Source organism: Gossypium raimondii, chromosome 7, assembly GCF_025698545.1.
Source record: "Gossypium raimondii isolate GPD5lz chromosome 7, ASM2569854v1, whole genome shotgun sequence".
In the NCBI taxonomy this organism is placed as follows: domain Eukaryota; kingdom Viridiplantae; phylum Streptophyta; class Magnoliopsida; order Malvales; family Malvaceae; genus Gossypium; species Gossypium raimondii.
In genome coordinates this window covers 34,074,257-34,096,913 of record NC_068571.1, presented here as the reverse complement: position 1 = coordinate 34,096,913, position 22,657 = coordinate 34,074,257, and the positions used below count along the sequence as shown (strand labels likewise).

The 22,657-nt window shown below is 31.7% G+C and overlaps 1 protein-coding gene and 1 long non-coding RNA gene across 2 annotated transcripts; both read right to left on the bottom strand.

Annotated features, from left to right (window-relative positions):
- Positions 1–5,578: 5,578 nt before the first annotated feature.
- On the bottom strand, positions 5,579–6,702 carry LOC105794717 (uncharacterized). Its single transcript, XM_012624021.2, has one exon. It carries the CDS (start codon positions 6,540–6,542, stop codon positions 6,009–6,011), a length of 534 nt encoding a protein of 177 aa, XP_012479475.1. The 5' UTR covers positions 6,543–6,702; the 3' UTR covers positions 5,579–6,008.
- A 12,708-nt stretch (positions 6,703–19,410) lies between these two features.
- Positions 19,411–20,740, bottom strand: LOC128042302 (uncharacterized). Its single transcript, XR_008197472.1, has 3 exons — positions 20,672–20,740; positions 20,479–20,539; positions 19,411–19,542 (listed from the first exon to the last, which is right to left on the bottom strand). It is a non-coding gene; the product is annotated as an uncharacterized LOC128042302 (long non-coding RNA).
- Positions 20,741–22,657: the final 1,917 nt, after the last annotated feature.

Genomic DNA, 22,657 nt, shown 5'->3' with positions numbered 1-22,657 from the left:
TTTCGCATCTGCATCTCTTGGAATTTTCGTTCCTATCTATCGGCTTTGTCGTTTTCTTCTTAAATTTCTGCTCGCCACGGTTCTAAAGTATTTCCCAACCCGGCAGTGTTCAATAACAGCCACAACTTTTTATAATCTGTCTTCAAACTATCCAACTCCTTTTCAACCTTGTTTTTCCCTTTTTTTAATTTCTCAGTTTCGAGCTTTTGAACATCTATGTCTAATCTTAAGTTCATCTTCTCTTCTTCTACTTGTTCTATCTTTTTTTCTAACTCTGTATTTCTTCTTTCAAAATCTTGTCTTATGATTTCCAACTCAGCAGGGACAACCCGTAAATATTCCTCTATTGATTGGTTATTTTCCTGACTTATCTTGGGTATATTGTCGTTGATTCTCCTAACCCACCATTCATTATACTCAGGAGTTGTCATCGGACCCACCGCTAACCTCTTCATTCGGCGAGTCTGTTTCCATGCGCTAGACATCTCTTGAATCTTCTTTTTATAACCATCATCCCTGTATGAAAATTCACAATCAGCTATTCCTTGGGTCGCAGGTATGAATTGCCTTGACCTATACTGCCTTAGCACTAACAATGGGGTATATCCAACAGCTCCCCAAATTCCAAGCAGTGGAACCCAATCGAAATTACCACACCTATACAAGATCTCATCTGGAAGCAGCCAAGGAGCCCTCCACTCGACGTCCTCCTCATGAAGATTTTGAAGAATTGCCATCCACTTCTCATCTGAAATGTCGTCTCTCCTCGGTGTGGCTATAATCTCCTTTAGTGACTAGTAATTTTCAGAGAAAACCCTATACGAAACCCAATCAACCTTCCAAAAGTGACTGTGAAACCATGCGAGTAGGAGCTGTGCACATCTAATGAATCTACCCTCACCCGCCTTTCGGCATGCACTCAATGATCTAAAAGTTTCTGCTAGATTCGCCAGAATCGATGTAACCTTCTTATCAAGCCGGTCAAATAAATTGGTGACTGCTTCATCAACAAGCCCCAAAGTTTTGGAGAAGACAACTAAACCATATATACTCAAAGCAAAGACGTCTAACCTCTTCCTCACATCTGGGTGCGTTAGAATTAAATCTTTCAAACTTTTCCATGGAATGCACTTACTATCCCCTTTTTACTTAATCCGTGTTGCAACCCACTGCTCACTCATCCCCGTTACATTCATCAGCTTCTTCGAAAAGGTTGGTACATTTATCGCTCTCGAGTAGACCTTGTCCACTTGAAACTTTGAACATCGGAGTAAAGCCACATATTCTTCTATCGTAGGCACCAAATCAACCTTCCCAAATGTGAAGCAGCTGTAAGCAGGATTTCAAAACTGGGCGAAGGCTCGAAACAAATGCTTGTCTACCTTCACATCAAGCAAATAAGACAAATCCCCATAATTATTATAAAATAACTGTCTAACCCCGTCATTCCACTGATCCCAGATTTCCTTCAACTTTTGCAAATTGTTTTGAGTTACACTGATGCGAGTAAAATCCCACAGTTCCGATACATGTCCGTCAGCCAAACTATCACCTTTCTCTTACTGTGTCATTTCAGACCAAGTTCGGACAGCCGCGTTATCCTTCACTTTATCAAGAAACCCTTTTTCCATGATAAGCTTTCTATCTAGCAACTGACTATGAACCGACGTCTTTTATAATGAAATGAAATGTCATGTCTTGCAATCAAAATAAAACACAAAAAGTCAGTATCATAGAAAAACATAAAATATAATCAAGAAATAGTAAAACACCTAATCAGATATCTACTAGGATTCAGTATAGTTCTACTTAAGGTGGATTCCTAAGGTTCACTATATGAAGTTCAGCTTCTAGGGCAAAGGTACCCGAACCAGCAGATTCCTCAATCTTCACCCATTATAGGCTCATATAGATCAAGTTTGGTTCAGGGGAATACATTTTCCCTATGACTATACGGAGATCAAAATCTCACGAAGGCATAGGTACCGATGTACTCCGAAAGCGATCCACTATTCTATACGGAGGTTAAAACCTCACGAAGGAATAGTTTCTCACTCCCACTTAAAAGGGTAAAATCATTTAACTCATGTAATGTGTAATGCAAACAATACTTAAATCAATTAAGCAAGAAAATAATGAATGCAAAAGGATATCATGAATTTTTTTTTAAATTTATTTTTTCGACCATAAGACAAAAAATTAATCAACTTTGTGGCTCGACTCTCTTATTTTTTTAAAAAAGAAGTCCCCAGCGGAGTCGCCAAGCTGTCAAAACTATTTTTATTTTTTGGAAAAAAACAAAAATTAGTTGTCGATGAAAATTTGGAGTCGCCACCAATCTTTTATTGAGGTGTGATTGGATCACCTAAAACGACTTTGGTCTACGAGTTTTTAGAAAAACGGGTTTGGGAGTTAGTTACGTTCGAGGAAGAATTAGCACCCTTGTAACGCTCAAAAATTAGTACCAAATTGATTAATTAATGTCTTAACGTCGAGAGTTAAAAATATGATCCTTAATTAAATTAAATTATTTATTAAGACTCCCTCATTTTGAAATAGAAAACATCACACCCAATACGTTAGGGCACGATATTTTATTTCTTCTAGATGAGTTTGTTCAAAAGATTTGTGTGATAAAATTTAAAAGAATATTCAATTGTTTAAGATTTATGACGAAACCACAGTCCAATACGTTATGGCACAATTTCTTAACATCCCAAACATTGAATATTTCCTTTATTAATATATATATTTTTAAAAAATCTTTGTCTCGAAAAATCAATACGTCACATCCAATGCGTTAGGACACAACATATTAAATTCCCAACAACAAGCTTTTTCATTTTATTTTTGATCAAAGAGAAATTCTCGATTGTCAGATTTAACGAAGAAAATTGGAACCCAATACGCTAGGGCTCAATTTTCTTAAAAATCCTAAATACGAGCATTATCTCTATTTTGAAAAGTTCTATTTTTAAATTTGAGTAAAAAGATGATGTAATGTTATATTGTATGTATAAATGGCACAATAACAAATACAACAATGACATAGAAATAATATAAACAAATAAATAAACGAAATGAATATATATAAAAACAATAATCCATGACGTGCAAAGTATCAAATAAATGAACAAAATATAAAAAAAACATAAATCAATAAACAAATGAAGGAAATAAACAAAAAATATAAAGAAAAAAAAGGTACAAAATATATATATTGAAATTAAAAAAATACACATGGATTTACATATAAAATTTGGGCTATAGAATTTATATAACAAATTATATATAATTTTATAGAAAGAAATATATATATAAACATATTTATTATAAAATATGTGTAAAAGGAATATATTTGAGCATTTTAAAAAATAAATATATACGTATATATATATAAATATAAAAAAATATTTGTTAGAAAAAAATTATATACGCATGTGCACATATAAAAATAATAAATATATACATATATAGATTTTTGAAAAAAACATATATATAAAAAATAATTACATTATTAATTAATTAAAGAATAAAGAAAATAAAAAAAGTAAATTGAACTGTAGACAAAAATTTGGGGTAAATTCGTAAATAATTGAAGACTAGAGGACCCTGTTGAACACGCTAATAATTCAGAGGGGCTGGAAAGGAAATTATCCCTTCTCCTCCAAAACGGCGTCGTTCAAATAGGATTAAATTGAAATCGAAGAAAAATTAAATGGATAAATTAAAAAAATAAAAGAAACCTAATTGTAAAAACTTTAAAAGGCGGAGGGACTAAAAGCGCAATTTGACCCTCTGCTCAAAAACACGCGGATCTTAGGCCGGGTCGGAGTCGGGTCGACCCATGCCTAAACGACGCTGTTTTCAATTGGCTATTTAAGCCAAAATTGGTTCAATGAAACATTCCATTCCCTTTAAAAAAAATAACAAAAAAAAAAAACCTTTCAAATAAGCTCTCTCGCCCCAGCTCAACCGGCCTGGGTCCGGCATCGGCCGATCATCAGCCGGTCATCGGCCACCGCGCCGGCCACTGGCCTCCGGCGACGGCACCGCCATCTGCGGTGGCCGGAGAAGAAAATTTTTTCGATCCATGCCTTTCGAAACCACTAAACCCAAATCCAACCCCGAGACTTTCAAAATACCGATGCAAAAGCCCTAAATCTTCAAGAAACCTTTCGGTTTCTGGTCGTCTGTGGCGATCTGAGTTCCAACGGATGTTGTCCCTTTCTTTTTTCTATTTATTTTCTTCGTATATAGATAGAAATATATTATAAAAAAACTGTAGATTTAAAGAAAAAGAAAAAAAATAAATGTCAACCTTAGATCGATTTTTGCTCTCTCGATGTTGAACTGTCTTTTTGCTGTGAAAATAATTATTTTTCTTATTGATTATTTTGGATCCTCTCTTTACAGTGTATCAATGGCTTTTTTATAGCCACAATAAAATAATAACATAGAAAGTAAATCTGTTCATATCAATCTTGATTCGCAATCTTTGGATTTTTCTTTCCATATACTGTTTATTTCTTTCTTGATGTGCAGGTATGGACGTGGCTCGTGCGGATCTTGCGGATCTTGCAGACTAGGTGGCTGCGGCGTGAGTTCTCCCCAGAAACCCTAGGGTTTCTACCACTGTTTTGGGCCACTAGATTTGGGCCTCTGATTTATTTCGATTTGGGCCATGAATTCTGGGCCAATTATTTGTTTTGGATTCGCTTTGTAAAAAAAAACTGGACTTTTTTTATTTTATTTTTATTTATTAAAGGGCCGGGTAAAATTTAGGTATTACAAGAATGATAAAAGATTTTACAATTAGAACTTTGTGACTATATATAAAAGAAAAGTGAGAACTAAAGATTTTGAAGTTTTTCTCGTCTTTGATACTTGGATATGTGTCTCTGTAGTCTTAAAGTATTCTTGACTTGTATTTATACACGGTAATTGATTTGTGTTTCTGGACTAGCAAGACTTGTCAGTTCTTGACTTTCAACCACATAATTTTTTTCACCATCCATTGATGAAAAACATTAATATTGTAATTCATTGTCCTTAGTTGCTCAAATTCGAAATTATCAGAAATTAAATTAAGACCAATTTACTCAATATCGAAATTGAAAGTAACCGGAAAGATTTTTTACCAACAAAATTCACCCTCCTAAAAACTATAGTTTCAAAAACTCTCTCACAATCTCTTCTACGTTAAATCACGCACAAAAGGCGAACAAGTTTACTCACAAATGACCACTGAATTTTAAACTCCATTGTTTTGGTTACGGGTGGAAGTGCGGTGTTAATGATCTGTAGTGAAGGTGTTTTGCCAAACAATAAACGACAAAAGATGATGATCATATTAAAAGAAGTAAGGGAGCCTTGTTTTTGGATGCCGCTGCATTTTCTTCCTACAAGTAAAAGCGATATCAGTCTCTTGGTTTAATTTAGCCCGCTTTACTCGGCCCTGGACCAGCCATAATTTCATGATGTTAGTTCAAGTACAATCCTGTGAACTAGAGTGTTAAGAAATTTACAACATGAAAAATAATGATAAAAAAAGAAGAAGATTTTTTCTTGTGCTATTAGTTAGCATTATCATAATATCAGACGCTTTTACAATGTGAATACGAAAAAAAAATGAAATTTCAGATCAATGTGATCTCACAATGGGAAAACCTGGACCAAAGCAATATAATAAATTTGTAAGCTGAATGATGTTACTGATATCGTGCACCAATTGAATCGAAAACGTCCTACTATCTATGGAAAATTATCTCATCCCGCTTCGATACTGAAACTTAAATCACGAGACACGATAGCACTCCCTTTTTTTACTACAATCTAAACACCTTGCGCCTGTGTTGTTTCCCTTTGCAACCAATACCAAAAATTAAATAATAAAACATAACCCCAATAGCCCAACGTGCATGCATGCAAATCGAATGCCGTCAATACGTTATTGACCAATATATATATATATATTTTTTTTTTTTTTTGGGGGGGGGGGGAGGATTTCATTGATTCATCAAGTTTTGAAGCCTTATTTGTTGGTAAAACTGAGCGATGAACTCTTCAGCTTTGGCATCAATCATCTCGTCGCCGCCATCATCATCGAACCAGCTTTCCTCTTCACTAGGTTCCATAACATGAATCTCTTGATTCAAAGGTGACTCGTACTGGCTCATGAAAGATGAATCGGACGAAGCCATTGGAGACCAGGGAGCCGTCGCAATAGCTTCCTCTGTTGGTTGACTTACGGGTATGAACTCCGGCTCAAGCATGAACCCAGGTTTGGCCTCGATAGTAGGGGGCGGTGATTGGTTGCTTTGTAAATGCATCGGACGCATTGACCCTAGAAGCCTCTTCCAAGAAACCTTGGGAACCATATTAGCCTGAACCGATTTGGATTTGCTTGATTTGAGACGCAACATGTAAAGCGCCACCTTGATGACGTTGAGCGCGGCGGATCGTTTTCTTTTGTGAGGCGTGGCCAAGCTATTGTGATCATCATGAGGAGCCTTCTTCTTGTCCCTTGAGATGGATGCCATTAATGTACCTGATATTTCCTCCACCGAACAAGGAGACAAGAAGAAGGGTCCCTAATGTATTAATTAAAATCGGCTATCGTAATTTCAGAGCAACCCCTGCGGTTAGCACAGGGAGATGCGAAATGTGGGTTGCCGAGGGGGTTGAATTCAGAAAACAACAACCAATTTATACATTGGAGGGTTGAAGAGTCGTCCTACCCCTACCCCCATTTTTGATATATATATTTTACTGGGAAATTCATGGTAAAAGAAACGGAATATTCTTGAGCTGGCCAAAACAGTAAGCAACCGAATACTAATTTATGCATACATATACCCTAGTTAATGTTATGCATACGTAGAAAGAATATATTTTTAGAAAATTCAAGAACTCTAATATACTAAATTGGAAAACCTAAATACCTTTAAATTTAATTAAGAATTAAAAAATATTTTATTTTCTCTTTATAACAACAAAAAGTCATAAATTAAGGAGTACATTTTACTAAATTAATAAAATAAAATCAAAAGAAATAGTTAAACTTAAATACCACCATCCCATTATTATTAAGCTTCATACTAATATTTAATTTTAGTTGTGTAGTTATATATATTAATTAAAATTGATGAATAAAAGAAAATCATGCATATATAATATTGATTTGAAGAAGAGACGTGGGTTGATGTTCCAAGACAAATAAATAATTCAACATTATTGCCAGATGTTTATAATTAATCTCACCAACAAAGAAGCAGCAAGCTAAAGTTGTTTTGGACGCAATGTATTATGTAAGAAAGCGTAGAAGGCCTTCAATTGTTTCTTGCGGGTGAAATTAATGTGACAATGGAATTTCTAGTGAAAACAAAACTCCACTGGAAATTGGGAAGTGACCCCTAAACATGCGTCCATGAATTCAGCAACATCCCTTCCTTCTCCCGTAAATCTCCAACATTATTATAATAATATAATGGTCACAATGAGAACAGCGAGGGCGACGGAGCCAAGTTTCTTGATTTCTTGGTGGAGCAGCTGAGATTTCTTATGATTAGTTTACTTGCAAATTAATCACATAATGTAATCATTGAATTGCAGATCCGTACGTGTTTCCTTACTACCACCCATTCCATAATCAATAATTTCATTATTTATTGCTTCCGGATCTTCATTTTTCATACCAAACCACCATTCCTGTTCTAATCAATTCCCTTCATTTTCGTTAAGCAAAGAAAAAAAAAGAATAGTTGTTGCCAGCTGCGGCTTTTTCTCCTTCCCTACTGCCTAATGTTTAAGTCTACGGATAAACTGCTTAGTTGGTCACTCGATTTTTAGAGTTCTTTCATTTTTAGTCACCAAACATGAAATCCTTACAATTTTGTCACTCATTTCATTTTATTCACACAACCGTTATAACTGTACATGCCACATCATGTTTATACTTTTATTTGGGTTACCCAACTTCTAGGTCGTTTTTATTTTAGTCACAAAAAAAATCATTTTTTAAAGTATTATTAGGGTAAAAAATTAACGATTAAAGTAAAAGTTGTAGAAACTAAAATAATGCATTAAAATTTATTAAATTGTACTTGTTTATCATATTGCCTAAAATTCTAATTTTTTCAATATTGAAATTTTAGATTTCAAATTTCAAAACATCATTTAAATTAAATGTTGAAAAAAATTATCCATTGATGATGTAAATTGATTTGTTATTGTAATATTGAAATTAATTAAATTAATCCCTTTTAAATTTATTTTATTTTATGTTTCCATATTATTATTAATGAAATCAACTCGATAACTCATATTTAATAATTGTCTCTGAAACTTAAAAATTTTTTATTATATAATCTCAAATCTTTTTACCAGACTAAAAGCATAGAAAAGTCATTGCAATTGATTAAATTAATTGCTTATTCTTCGTTTGGGTGACAAAATGATGAAAAAATTATGAGTTTTATTTGGCATGGAAGACAATTTTAATTAATTATAAGGATTTTTCTTTGTTTTTAGCTCAATATGAAAGCCTCGAGATCATATAATCAAAAGAAATTTGGGTTTCATGTACAATTATTAAAGATGATTTATTTGAGTTGATGCCAATTTGGAAACATAAATAATATTTTAAGATTTAAAATGAGACTAAATTAATTAATTTAATTAATTTCACTATTATAATAGCAAATCACCATCGGTTGAGAGTATCCAAGGATAAAAAATTTCAATAACTTATTTAATTTATTTTGATGTTTTAAAACTTAAAAATTCAATATGAAAAAAAAGAATTTAAAACTTTCAGCAAGGAGATAAACAAAGTACAATTTGACCATTTTAAAGCATTATTTTAGTTTCAACCGCTTTTTACTTTAATCTTTAATATTTTTATCTTGACCAATATTAAAAAAGATACTTTCTAGGTAACCAAAATGAAAACAACTTAGAAGTTGAGTGACCAAAATGAAAATGTGAATATGATATAGCGTGTACAAGTTAACTATCGTTAGAGATTTAATGGTTGGATGGCCAAAATGCAAGTACCCTAAAAATTGAGTGGTCAACTAGGTAATGTACCCTTAAGTTTACGTATTTATAATTAGGAATTTAATTAATAGTGTAAGGTTTATCTCAATATACTCTATTTCAGAATTAATCAATTTCTTCTAAAAAAAATGAAAGACAAAAGAAAATTGTTGTAAGGTTAAAGCTTTTTACCTGAATAATGTAAAAAAAAAAGGACCAAAACGATATGTCAGTAGGATTAAATACCAAAATGGTATGTTAGTAGCGGTGGTGCCTGGCACCACCATTTTTTTCCTAATTTTTTTTATTTAAAAAAAATATTATTTTATTAGTGGTGCATCTCTCATAGGCAGCACCACAATTTTAAAAAACCCGAAATACAGTTGAAATACGACCTGCTCGCTCGCAAGTGGTGCCACATGGACTGGCGGCACAAGTCACGCCTCCTTGATAGGCAGCATTGGTGCCAGTGAGCCATCCGCTCTATAAGTGACTGTGCACTGTAAATTTATAGTGTTTAGTCCCGTCCAAGGGAAAAAAATGAGGATGAGGGACCTTATAACCATGGTCCCCTTGTAGAAGGGTTTCAACAGGGAGAAAAAAAGAGGGAAAGAAAGGAGAGGAACGAGAAAAAAGAAAGAAAGAAAAAAGGTATGTTTGTTAGTAATTAATGGTTTTTTTTTAATTTAAAGGGATTAGTTATTTTATTTATGTTGTTTTTTTTGTTATTAATTATTATAAATTGTTTGTGTTTAGTTTAGTATTTTGTAATTTTTTATGAATGTAAATTTTTGTTTTTGTTTTTAAATTATTTTATAGTTATTTTGTTAGTAATTTATTATTAGGTTATATATTGTTTGTGTTTACTTAGTGTTTTGTGAGTTTTATGAATGTAATTTTTTTGTTTTTTAAATTATTTTAAAGTCATTTTGTCAAGTAATTTATGGTTAGGTTATAAATTGTTTGTGTTTAGTTTAGTGTTTATTGTGATTTTTTATGAATGTAATTTTTTGTTTTTTAAGGGTAAACTACCAAAATAGTCACTTTTGTTTGATTCAAAGGTTACATTTTAGTCACTGCTTGCCGTTAGTTTACATTAATGTAATGATGGCGATGTGTACGTTAAATCATCATTTCAAACAAAATTCTAGGTTAATTTATACAATCGGTCCCCATATTTTTTCGTTTGGAGCAATTTAATTTTTTTCTTTTATGTTCTTTTAACTTTCTTTCTTTTCCATTCTCTTATGCTTCTCCCTTTGTTTTCCTCCCTTCTCCATTTCTTTCAATGTAGTTTTTCTATATTTTATTTTTTTGAACAATTTAATTTTTTCGAGTGAGGCGAGCTTGTGGACAAGTTACAAATGGAAAGCATAGAAAAACTAGGTTAAAAGAAATAAAGAAGGGAGGAAAATAGAGGGAGAAGCATAAGAGAATGGAAAAACAAATTAGAAGAACATAAAAGAAAATTTTTAAATTGTTGAAAATGAAAAAATATAGGAACCAATTGTAGAATTTAACCTAAAATTTTCGTTTGAAATGATGATTTAACGTGCCACATCAACTTACCGTTACACCATTGTCGACAATTAACGACGCAGTGACTAAAATGTTACAACACGATAACGTAAGTAACTAAAACGTAACATTTCAAACATAAGTGACTAAAATGCAACCTGAGTCAAACAAAAGTGACTATTTTGATAGTTTACCCTTTTTAATTATTTGAAGTTATTTTGTTAGTAATTTATGATTAGATTATAAATTGTTTGTGTTTATTGTGATTTTTTATGAATGTAAATTTTCTTTTGTTTTTTAATTATTTTAAAGTTATTTTGTTAGTAATTTATGATTAGGTTATAAATTGTTTGTGTTTAGTTTAGTGTTTATTGTGACTTGTTATAAATGTATATTTTTTGTGTTTTTAATTTTTTTAAAGTTATTTTGTTAGTAATTTATGATTAGGTTATAAATTATTTGTTTAGTTTAATGTGTCTTGTGATTTGTTATAATGTAATTTTATTTTTTGATTTATTTGACAATTTTATTGATTTATTGACATGTCGATTAAATTTGTTTTTATATAATTTTATAGGTTGTTTGAAAGAAACTAAACATGTATGTTTCTATTTTATTTTTGTCGATTCATATGTTTTTTATGTTTAGATAGTTTATGTTTATTTTAATTATATTATTATTGTAAACTAATATAAATTTTTTATGTAGGTAAAATATGAGAATTTATGAGATATTTTTTTGTAATTATATTCTTATTGTACTATATTTATCGTATTATTTATTGTATGTATAATATTAATGTGTTTTGATAATTATTGAAAATGAATCCTTTAGAAATTAATTATCGAAGTTTAGTATATAATATTCTTTCTCCTATTATTGGGATAAAATGCTCAAATCTAAATTATTTACTTGTTTTTTGCAAAAACAAAATGGATTCCTTTTTCTAATTTCAAATTTGCAACAAATAAGTTCTTTGATTAATAATGATGATCACATATCAAATACTATTAATGTGATTATATTAACTATTTTGCTAATTTAATAATGTCAGGGTCCATACCGCGCATTAAGGGGTCGTGTAAATAGTGTAGGCTATCTTCCAGATGAACGCCTCATGCCATACTTGGAGTTAGCTGGATTTGGATCAGTGGCATTGATCCGCACCTTTGATTTATGATATGACTTAATATCCGCTATGGTCGAGCGATGACGTCCAGAGACCCACACATTTCATTTGTCGTGTGGGGGGTGCACCATCACTCTATAGGATGTTGCACTGTAGCTCGGGCTCCCCATCAACGGGAATGCAGTCACGGGCACAAGTTCGATCTCTAGGTCGGTCGCCATTTGCTATAACTTACTTGGACACTCGCCCAGTGAGGGAAAATTTATGGGTTTCAGGTTTTCATGGCTAAAGGCCAATTTCGAGCATTTACCGAATACTGCCAGTGAATGGGAGGTGATGTACGCAGTTCGAGCTTACATTATGCACATTATAGCGGGTGTACTCATGCCGAATGAAAACAACAACAAGGTCCACTTGATGTACTTACCCCTATTATCTGATTTGCATAACATCTATTCGTACAGTTGGGGGTCCGCAGAGTTAGCTATGTTGTATCGCGAACTTTGTCGGACAACAAATCCTTCTGCGGTGGACATAGGCGGATGCCTTATATTGTTGCAATCTTGAGCGCTTTACTAGATGTCATTTTGGCATTGATTAGTCACCAATCATATGTATTTCCACTCGTGAATAGGTAATGAATTTTTACTCATTATAACAATTAGTTGACATTTTTTTTGGATGATATTACTCTAACAGTTTGTTTTCATAGATGGAGCACTAATCTGGGTATCGGAAGGTCATACACGATTCCAATATACCGTCTGATGATCGAGAATCATGCTAGAGATGGGATAAGTTTTTCTAATATTCATGACATTTTATTATTTTATTTCACTCGACCTGCGTTAATATAATCATGTTATTAACTGTGTAGTTCATTTGGATGTCATATTCTATCCTAGAAATTATGGCGGTGATTCCCTCGTGCCTGTCCACGTCCACTCAAACCTATGGTGCATTAGCACACCTGTTATCAATTTCCAAACAGTAGAGTGGTATCATGGTGATTGAGTACTTCGGCAGTTCGGTTGCTTACGGTATATCCCGACACTGCCAGTACGGTTGAGGGACATCTATGGAATTAACAAGAGGGGGAAACATTCAATGATTGGGCGGAAGTGCATAAAGAATATATTGCAATGTGGAACAACCGGTTGGGATGGATACCTTAGATGGATCGTGCTTTGGATCTGCAGCCCTTATTAGAGTACATACAGTGGTACTCTGAGATGGGAAAGCCATATTTGTTTGGTGGGAAATCGATGGTAGTCTCCCCACATATGACATGACTTGGGCAACCCTCTCATCCCCTTCCACATCCGCCTCCTGCACCCAAGCCAAAGCTAAAGCAAAAGTCGGTGCTACACTCTAGGGATAGTTCTTATCATCCAGACTTGGAAGGCGATGATTATTTCTCGAGCTCGTCAGGTCACGGATATCATTCAGAGTTTGATATCTTTAGCCCAATGCCATCGCAGTACTCGACTTCTCCTGGCTCGTATCCACCGCAGTACTCCACTTCTTCCGGCCCGTATCTTTGCCGTATATTTGTCGCAAGAAACAGGATCTGTGTATATTTTTCGTATAACCAGGTCTCATCTACTTGAACAAACGGTTTGCAGTGGGGAAATATATGCATGCATGGATCAAACATCTAGAGCATCCTTGATAAAAAAAATTTCCCGGTTGTAGTTGGTCATTCGGACCGTAATAAGGTTGTGTTTGTAACTCAATGATAGTCCTCGGCACGTACTCCCGCATAGAGGCTATCCATCCCTGTAACTCATTGTACGACGCATTGAAATCTTTGTAAAATTACTCCATTGCCATCTGTTTAGCTATCCATGCCTTCCGGTAATATACTCGATACTGGATTCGTACCTGCATTTTAGCAATCAGTATCAAAACTTTAATGGTCGACATGCCCTTCACCATTGGCATGATGCACGTATAGATAGTTTTGGAATCAAATTTCTGATGATCTTCAGTCGTATGTGTTAAAGTGCATGTGTGATGCCTAACAAATTTTTGTATCTCCTACATCTGCGACTTCTGGATAAATGCTGCTCATACCGGCCAATTGCAGCCTTCTATCGACCTCCAACACTCCTTAATATATATAATATCGATTTAAACACGGTGACTTTGTAGTCCACTAATATATTCATGTTATATAGCTTAATGGAAAACATGCACTCTTCCTTACTTTCAAATCTCTGGCCTACGGACAATAAAGAGCGACCATTGTCTCCACGTCTTCATCGTCTACAAGTTCCATTTCTTTGAATTTGATGGGATCTGTCTAAACTGGAAACTTGTAGAAAAGTTTCAAGATCCTTCCCCCACAACGTCTAACAATTTTTGCATTAATCATTTCCTTCATATCACCAAACGAGATATTTCTATTAAATCTCATTGCTATTTGTTGGCGACATTCAAATATACATTAAACGATTGTTGTCAAAATTACTCCATCAAAATAAACACATACTGAAAAACTGATTATCCATCTTCAATACTAAATCATTAAAAAGAAATAAAAATTCTCAAAATAATTTCAAATAGCAAAAAAAAAACTTACATAAAAATTTAATGAATAAAAAGAGATAAAAATTATATTAATATGCAAAATTTTTCATTCATAAGCTTAGACTTTTTCAGTTCTCATTTCGTACATGTACAATCATATTTACTCTTTTTTTTTTCACATTCTCTACTCTCTAACATTTATCTTTACATTTAACCATTTAAACTCATTTCTACGTTTTCTTCCACCTCCGATTCTGTATCTTCCTCCGGGAAATTCTCTATATTAAATTCTGAATTCTCTTCAAATTCATTTTCTACAATCCAATTTGGAAATTCCTCAGGATCTTATTCCTCTTCAATCTTTATAACGGATATTGAATTTATAAATTCTCTTGGTAATTTCCTAACAAATAATTTATCCATCCATGGCATGTCAAAGACATTTTGTTTCCTAGTCAACTCTCGCGAACCTACATTTTGTCTCACTATTTTCCCTGTACCATAAGAGATTAAAAACTTCACGAAGTATATAACTATATTCCAATAGGTTCGTGGTACCAATGTCTTCCAAAGTTGGTCTAAAATGATTTGATGCTCCCGTTTTGTTAATGTCCCTCTAAGGGTCAAGTATTACACTTTATTCTTTCTAATTAGTTCATGACCCTTCCATAACACTTCTTGCATATTTTGATTTACGGTAATAAGGTGTTGAACGATGTCTTCTTCTAGTTTCATTATGTAATCTTGTAATTCTCTAATCATCTTATCAACTTTCTCCCTTTGTGCTGAAGTTGTTATCCCATCAAGCAATATCAGATTTATTGCCATTTCTACCCATATCTATGACAGAAAAATATTTTTTTTTCGATTTTCAGTTTTTATCTATTTTTCTCTGGTGTCATCACTAACTAATAATTAATTTATAATAGTTACTAAAAAATAACTTTCAAATAAATTAAAAATATTAAAAGATTACATTCATAACCTAACAAATCACAATAAACCCTAAACAAACAATTAACCTAATTACAAAATTTCTTGACAAAATAACTTTAAAATAAATTAAAATTAATAAAATTTACATTCATAACCTAACAAAATCACAATAAACATTAAACTAAAAATTAATTTATAATAGTAACTAACAAAATAACTTTAAAATAAAAAACAACAACATAAAAACAACAATAAACAAACTACACAAGAGTAACAAAATAATTTATTCTCATCATAATTCATTCTATTAAAAAAATAAAAATATCTTATCCTTCTTTTTTCTTATCCTTTCTTTTTTCTCCTTCTTTTCTGTTATTTTTTTAAGCCTAATTCTCTTCTTCATTGGGACCATTAAATAGGAGACCAAAATTGCTTCAATGGTGCTGCCTATCAGATAAGGGTCACTAGTGCCACCTATTAGATAGGCACCACCCCTATATATTAATTCTGTAGATATATATACGGGCACATACTAGACCCAAAACTTATATACTAATGTGGTGCCGCCTATGAGAGAGACACCACTAATAAAATAATATTTTTAAGAAATAAAAAAATAATGATGTCACCTATGAGATAGACACTACTGCTATTGACATACCATTTTGGTATTTATATATATATATATATATATATATTTTAGAATATTGGTAAAATGTATTAGAAGTTTCCATCCTCAAATCATCTGGAAATTTGACAAATTTGTGAGGTGTGTGGGGCCCAACTCGACAGTATGAAAGAGGTGGCACTCCATCTACAGTTGTCGTTGGTTGCCGCCGCCAAATTCACTCGGTTTTTAGGCGCATCTACCACAACTTCAACTACTATACAAAGTCACGGATACATATTTTGAGGTATTACTACAACTAGTTTTAAATATAGTTTAATTGTAAAATGGAAGTTATTTTAAATTATAATAATATTTATTTAATTTATGAAGTTAAGATATTTATAATAATATTTATTTTTAATTTATGAAGTAATTAGTCACAAGCTAATATTTATTTAAATTATACTTCTACTAATTATTTAGACACATTAAATTAGCTTGTGACTAATTACTTTAGGGATTAAATAATTAAATTTTAATATATTCAATAATTATTTTAAATAACTTTAAAATATTACACAAATATATCAACCTATCAAAATAACAAGTACAAAAATATATTAATATGAATATCTTCTATAAATTGAATTATTATAAAAATTATGTAGGTATAATGCAAACACTGAATGCAAATTTTCTAGACTTTTCTAATTGTAATATAGTAAAACAATTTAAATATAATGCAAAAATGTAAGAGGATCATTACTTGAATATAAAATTTATTGACGTATTAAAATACATACTTTAAACACAAAATTAAGGGATAAATCTTAAATTTGTACATGAGACTTTGATTTATTGTACAATTTGATACATTAACTTTCACTTGGTGCAATTGTACATGTGAAACTTTGATCATGGTTTAAATGTATACATCGATTTTGATTGTGATTCATCCATACACATTTAAATAAATAAATACATTAATTTTCTTTTCATGTTACATAAATAGAATTATTTTCATATCGATAATTGTTTTAGTGATTTGTAAAATTTGAGTCAAATCAAAATTTCATGTATAAAATCGCACAAAATCATAGCTCATGTGTAACATTACACATTTGACCAAAGTTCATGTATAATTTTAAGATTTATCCTAAAAAAGGGAAGACAATTTTTCTATTTATTTTCTATCGTTTTTCTCTTTCGTTGGTCAAATTATAGTGTTGGCCCTTCTATTATGCTCAAATTTAGGATTAAGTCCCTATAATTTAAATTTTTGACATAGTTTAGTCCTTCTATTTAATCTCTTTATGTTAAATGAGTTGAAAGTTTGAATCCAAGTTGTAACCTATTAATCGAGTATTTATTTTTTCAAAAATAACTCGAATTCGAATAATTGTTGTATCAGAACAAAAAATTGAAAGTAAACAGCAATCAAATAACAATGGCAACTCTGAATAATGTACCACGTTGTCTTTTTCAATTGATTTAATTGACCTCCACTTTCGTGGGAAAAATCTTTCATATTTTGATAGTGTAATATGGAAGATTCTTGAAGATATAAAATAAATCATAGCTGTTATGATTAAAATATTTATTTCCTATAATCAGGGTTGAAAATGATTGTTCCCCTTTAATTGAGAGAATAAAATAATGGATTGAAACTTGGGCTGCGCAGGCAGGGTTCAGTTAATACAAGCAGTGTTGTTCAGAGTAGAGGTTTAATTGAGTTGAGTCAAAATGACTCTTTGATTTGAAATTTGTTGTTTGATGGAATATTTATTTTTAAAATTAAGCTTGAATTGAAATATGATCGACTTATTTGAATTTGATTAGATTCATTTATTAATTTTTATATTTAAGGGTCTGTTTGATTGGCAGTAAAATATTTTTCGTAAAATAATTTTTGAAACATGTTTTACTTTTCTGGAAAATATTTTCGGTGTTTGATTGAATTTGTGTAAAATATTTTCTATTGTTTGATGATTTCCTAAAATATTTTCCGGAAAAGTTGTTTTTACATATATTAATAAATTTATATACATATTAATAAATTTTATATTTTAAATTATTTTTACACATATTGCAATGATTTATTTATAAATAAATTTTTATTAATAAAAGTTTTATCTAATTAAATTCCAAATGTTCATCTATTTGTAGATTATACCGATTTGATTTTACTTCTTCATTATTAAAACATTTATTTGTATTTAAATTTTATATTAATTTGATTCTACTTTTATCCAATCTGATTCTTGTGATACATATATTTAACATGGGATTTAAATTAAAATAAAATACTGTAATTATTAGAAAATTTCATTTTTAAAAAAACTAGTATATTGTATTAACTCGTACTAAATGATATGTCAAACTTAAATTGCTACATTAATATATATTGGGTAACTAATGCAAGTGTAATATGCAATTAAAAGCTAGAATTTAAATGTTACCAACACAAAAATAAAGACGAGATAATAAAATTATTGAAAAGAAAAGCAAAACAGTAATCCATAGCACAACAAGAAACTAGTTATATTGTTGTTCTCTTTTTTCTATCCAAACCCAAAACAAAACATCAAAACCGCATTTAGTACTGCCAAAGTCTTTTATGGTTCTATCTAAGATTTGCAATAAATGAATTTGAAACTACTTAGGACTAATGTCTTTGAGAGCACAGATCTGCTCTTCCCCCATTGCGATATATAACAGACACAACCAGGTCTTTCCCCTCAAAAAACCATCCTTGATCCGCAATCACACCAAAACACATGAATGTAAAATTATATAACTACCATCTTCATGATATGTAAATTGGAACCAACATTTTCATGTTTGGATATATGGACATCACATCAGGCACCAGTCGCAAGAGATATTAGTAAAATGCAACTCATATTTCATGTTTAGAATGTGTTTGTCATGTATATATAGACATTTGCATCATGTACAAGTCGTGTGAGTTAAGATAATGTATAACAACCCGGTAAAATTATAGCAGCACATATATAAAAGAACAATACAGTTCAGCTAGTACAACATGAGAAAAATAACTATATTTCCCTAAAAGAATATGGGGTTCAATAAGGTTCCCCGCATCATAAGGCCAGGAAATTATAGAAGAAAAAGACAGAAATCGATCAAATATAAACCTCTCATTCACAATTTTAACTGCACTCCTTCTGTAGAAGAAAGAGGTTGCAAACTTGCTCTTAGAACTTTTGACAGAGGTATTGTCCACTAGGCTCATTGAACCTCACAATCTTGCTCTTAGAACTTTTGATAGAGTATGTTACATACATTTCAAACTGGATTATATCATTTAGGGGTTATATCATTTGGTATAATTTGTTTAATCCTTTCCTTTAAAACAATCATTAATGCATAGCTATCTCAAAAATTGAATTGTAAGCTTTTACAAAGGCCTAAAAGCTAATCTACATCAAATTTTAACTTTTACAAGTAAATCAAAGCAAAAAAAAGAAGTCATAGCTTCTTTAAAAGCTCCAAATTTAACATCCAATTAAACAAACGCAGCAGCTCAAGATACACCGTTTACATAATAAAAACAAAACAAAAATTTAAGTATTCGTTACCTTGACTGTTTTTTTCCCTGCAGACAATCAATGACAGAAAGAGACAGTAGCTTAAGATTTGAAGCTGAAAGTTGAGGTAATGGAGAAATCAGTTGTGGAAGCACAAAAGAAAAAGAGTTTCTGGACTTTGGTCTCCTCTGCAACAATTCTTTTGGCAGCAGTAAACTTTACATATGCTGCAAGACGATTTTGAGTGATTTGCTCAGTTGAAACTTTGTTTTCAGCACAATGTGACAAGTCAACATGTATTGTTTTGCTTAGTGATAAATAATATGTTTTTTTTAAGTAACATCAAGGAATGAGCATGATTTCTATATGCTAATGCCTCATATTTTTGGATTATCCTGGTCTGCTGTCAACTTGATCTTTACCATGTTGCTTATACTCTATATGTCATCAAATCAATAATATGTTGCTCATATTTTTGAATGGATCAGATTTGTTTTAGATTAGATCAACTCGAGTTTTAAAATTTTTGGATTATTTCTGCTCTAGGTCTTCATTTAAAGTTTGGGAGGCTGAGGTTTTTTTATACCAGGTCAATACAAGTTTGATCATATTGGGTCCAAGCCGGTTTAGGGTTTCAGAGATAAATTCAAAGGTCTAGCTGACAACAACAGCAAGAATAGGACTCTCAAACTTTTGAAAATAATCTAAGCCTGGACGGCTACAACTAACAAAGCAAATAATCCTGTTGTGATAACAAAGTATTCTAATAGTATGTGCAGTCAGATTCTTTAGCAACAACATTCAAAGATATCTCAATCTTAAAATACAATCTCAATAATATTACTCATAGAGAACCAGTAGATCAATGCAATGAAGTTCCTAAATCACATCGAATAACTTAAAAACTATACTAAAATGCAACATTTTCCATTAATTTCTCACTTACTAAGCTGAAGCATTGTCAAAAGACTCACATTTTCAATTCATTTCCAACTTACCAAGCTTAAGCAAAACACCAAGACTTGCATTACGAAAAAAATACAATATAAAGGACAAACAGAGGATAGAGTTAAACATCACAGACATTACCTTATGCAAAATACAACGCGAATAAAACAGCTTAAAAACACAATGAAAAACCATTCTCAGGGCATAGACATTACCTTGATTTTGGAATTGGGAAAAAAATGGAGGAATGCATGATAGGGTTAGAGATTTGGAAGACTGTAGGGCAGTAAAGCAAAAGTTAAAATTAGCAACATTATTACCCAAAAAATCAAAATACAACGCAAACAAATTATGAACATCAACGAGTAAACAAACGGTTTAACATCAACGAGTAAACAAACGGTTTACCTTAAATACGAATTTGTTGGCGATTCGGGAATAAACAAACCCTTAAATGCTTGATTCTAGAACTGGGTGAGGACCGGAGGTGGACCGGTGGAGGACGGAGGTAGCTTGATGCCTTGATTTTGGATTTGGGAAAAAAAATGGAGGAGGGGAGATAGGGTTAGGGAAGACTGTCGGCAGTAAAACAAAACGCAAATGTTGTGGATACAGCTTAAAAATTAGCAACAATAGCAGAGAAGATGAGGCAAAGATGATGATGAGCTGTGGAAATGGTTTCAAGGGTGAATAGATGAGCTGTGGAAAATGTCTTACCGATTTCTAAGGGGTAAGACATTTTCCAGAAATATGGGTTGATTTTCCCGTGTTGCGGAATTGATTTTCCAAAAGGAAAATATTTTCCTCCAATCAAACACTGGAAAATGGGGAAAACCAATTCCGAAAAATATTTTCCCCTATCAAACGGACCCTAAGTTCAAATTCGAGTTTGATTTAGTTCATACATTTTTAAATTCAGTTTTAAGCTCAAGCGTAGTTCGATAATCAAATTTAGAGTCGATGATATACATAATATGCACAATAATATAACTTAATAGTATAAAAATATTTAGAATATTTGAGTTGAACTCGAATAGATTGTAAACACCAATGTCTTATTTACACCTTAATTTAGAGTCTTTGGTGTGTACGCCTTGTTTTATCAAAAAGCAATCATTGTAAGAGTTAATGTGTTTGAACCGTAAAATTCTAATATAAAACTTAATAAATCAAGATCTGTCATGTTAGATCATAAAAAATAAATCAAGTACAAAAATAAATGCAGTAGAGTACCTGAATCTATTGATTTCTTGAAATCTTCGGATCTTGTGATTTTAATCTTCCAAATTAGGACACAATTAATTTAATGTGACTCTCTTTTTTGAAGATGGGATGTCAGAAAAATTATGAATGTGTAATTTGGAGACCATAACCCTAATATATAACTTTTACACATTAACCTGAATTTTTAGCCAACCCGTCATAATTAGAAATTAATTACTTGAGTATCTACACATATTTGACCGATACTTTACTTAATAATTAAAACCCAATTAAGAATTAACCAAATTAGATCATTTTTAGTTTGAGCTAACCTTTTATGATAATAAATAGTAACATGTAATTATTTTTATTATATATATGTGATGTCCATATTTTTCTAGCAATCTCATACTGGGTCATGTATATATACATACTAATTACTCTATAATTACATGTCATTATATAACCTTATGAGTTCAAAATTTTACTATCACATCTAAAAGATACTCCAAACAATCTCGTTCATTAATTATGTTAATATAGAACCAAAGCAACTTTTGTTACATATATTTGTAACTAAATCCATCATTGATCACGATATTAACAAATAAAATGATATAGATCAAGTATGGATGTGTAGCATGGATATTACATGTAATGTGATCTAAACATGTCTATTTCCAACCAGATCCTTCTTAACCTTCGTGAGATCAAATTGTACCAAAATAAAAGTGTGAATAAACCAAATCAATTTTATTTTTGCATAAATGACTTTAAAATATCTCAAAATTAAAATAACCGAAAATGTGTATATAATAGAAAAGCATTTAAAATTACAAACTCCCATTAAAACTAAATATCTTGAAATGACATTACACCCATATGAGCAGTGTGCTCATAAAAAAACTTTGGTGGTAGTATAACACCCCTTGCTTGACCCGATCTCCAGGTTCGAGCTACAAGATGCTACATTCGTTACCGGAGCAACCATTGTCAATTATAAATCATACAACCATTTACATGTGTAATTAAGCATAACTCATATTCATACTATGCTACATAATCATTTTCGAGTCTCATACGAGCTTACGAAAGCTCTTTGGCTAACTTGAAGCTGAATTAGGACTAAATTGTAAAATTTTTAAAATCTTGGGCTGACATTGCGACATCATGGTTTCCATGTCGTGACAT

What these genes read in the sequence shown, in the direction of transcription:
- LOC105794717 (XM_012624021.2), bottom strand. Translation starts at nt 6,542, where the DNA reads ATGGCATCCATCTCAAGGGACAAGAAGAAGGCTCCTCATGATGATCAC.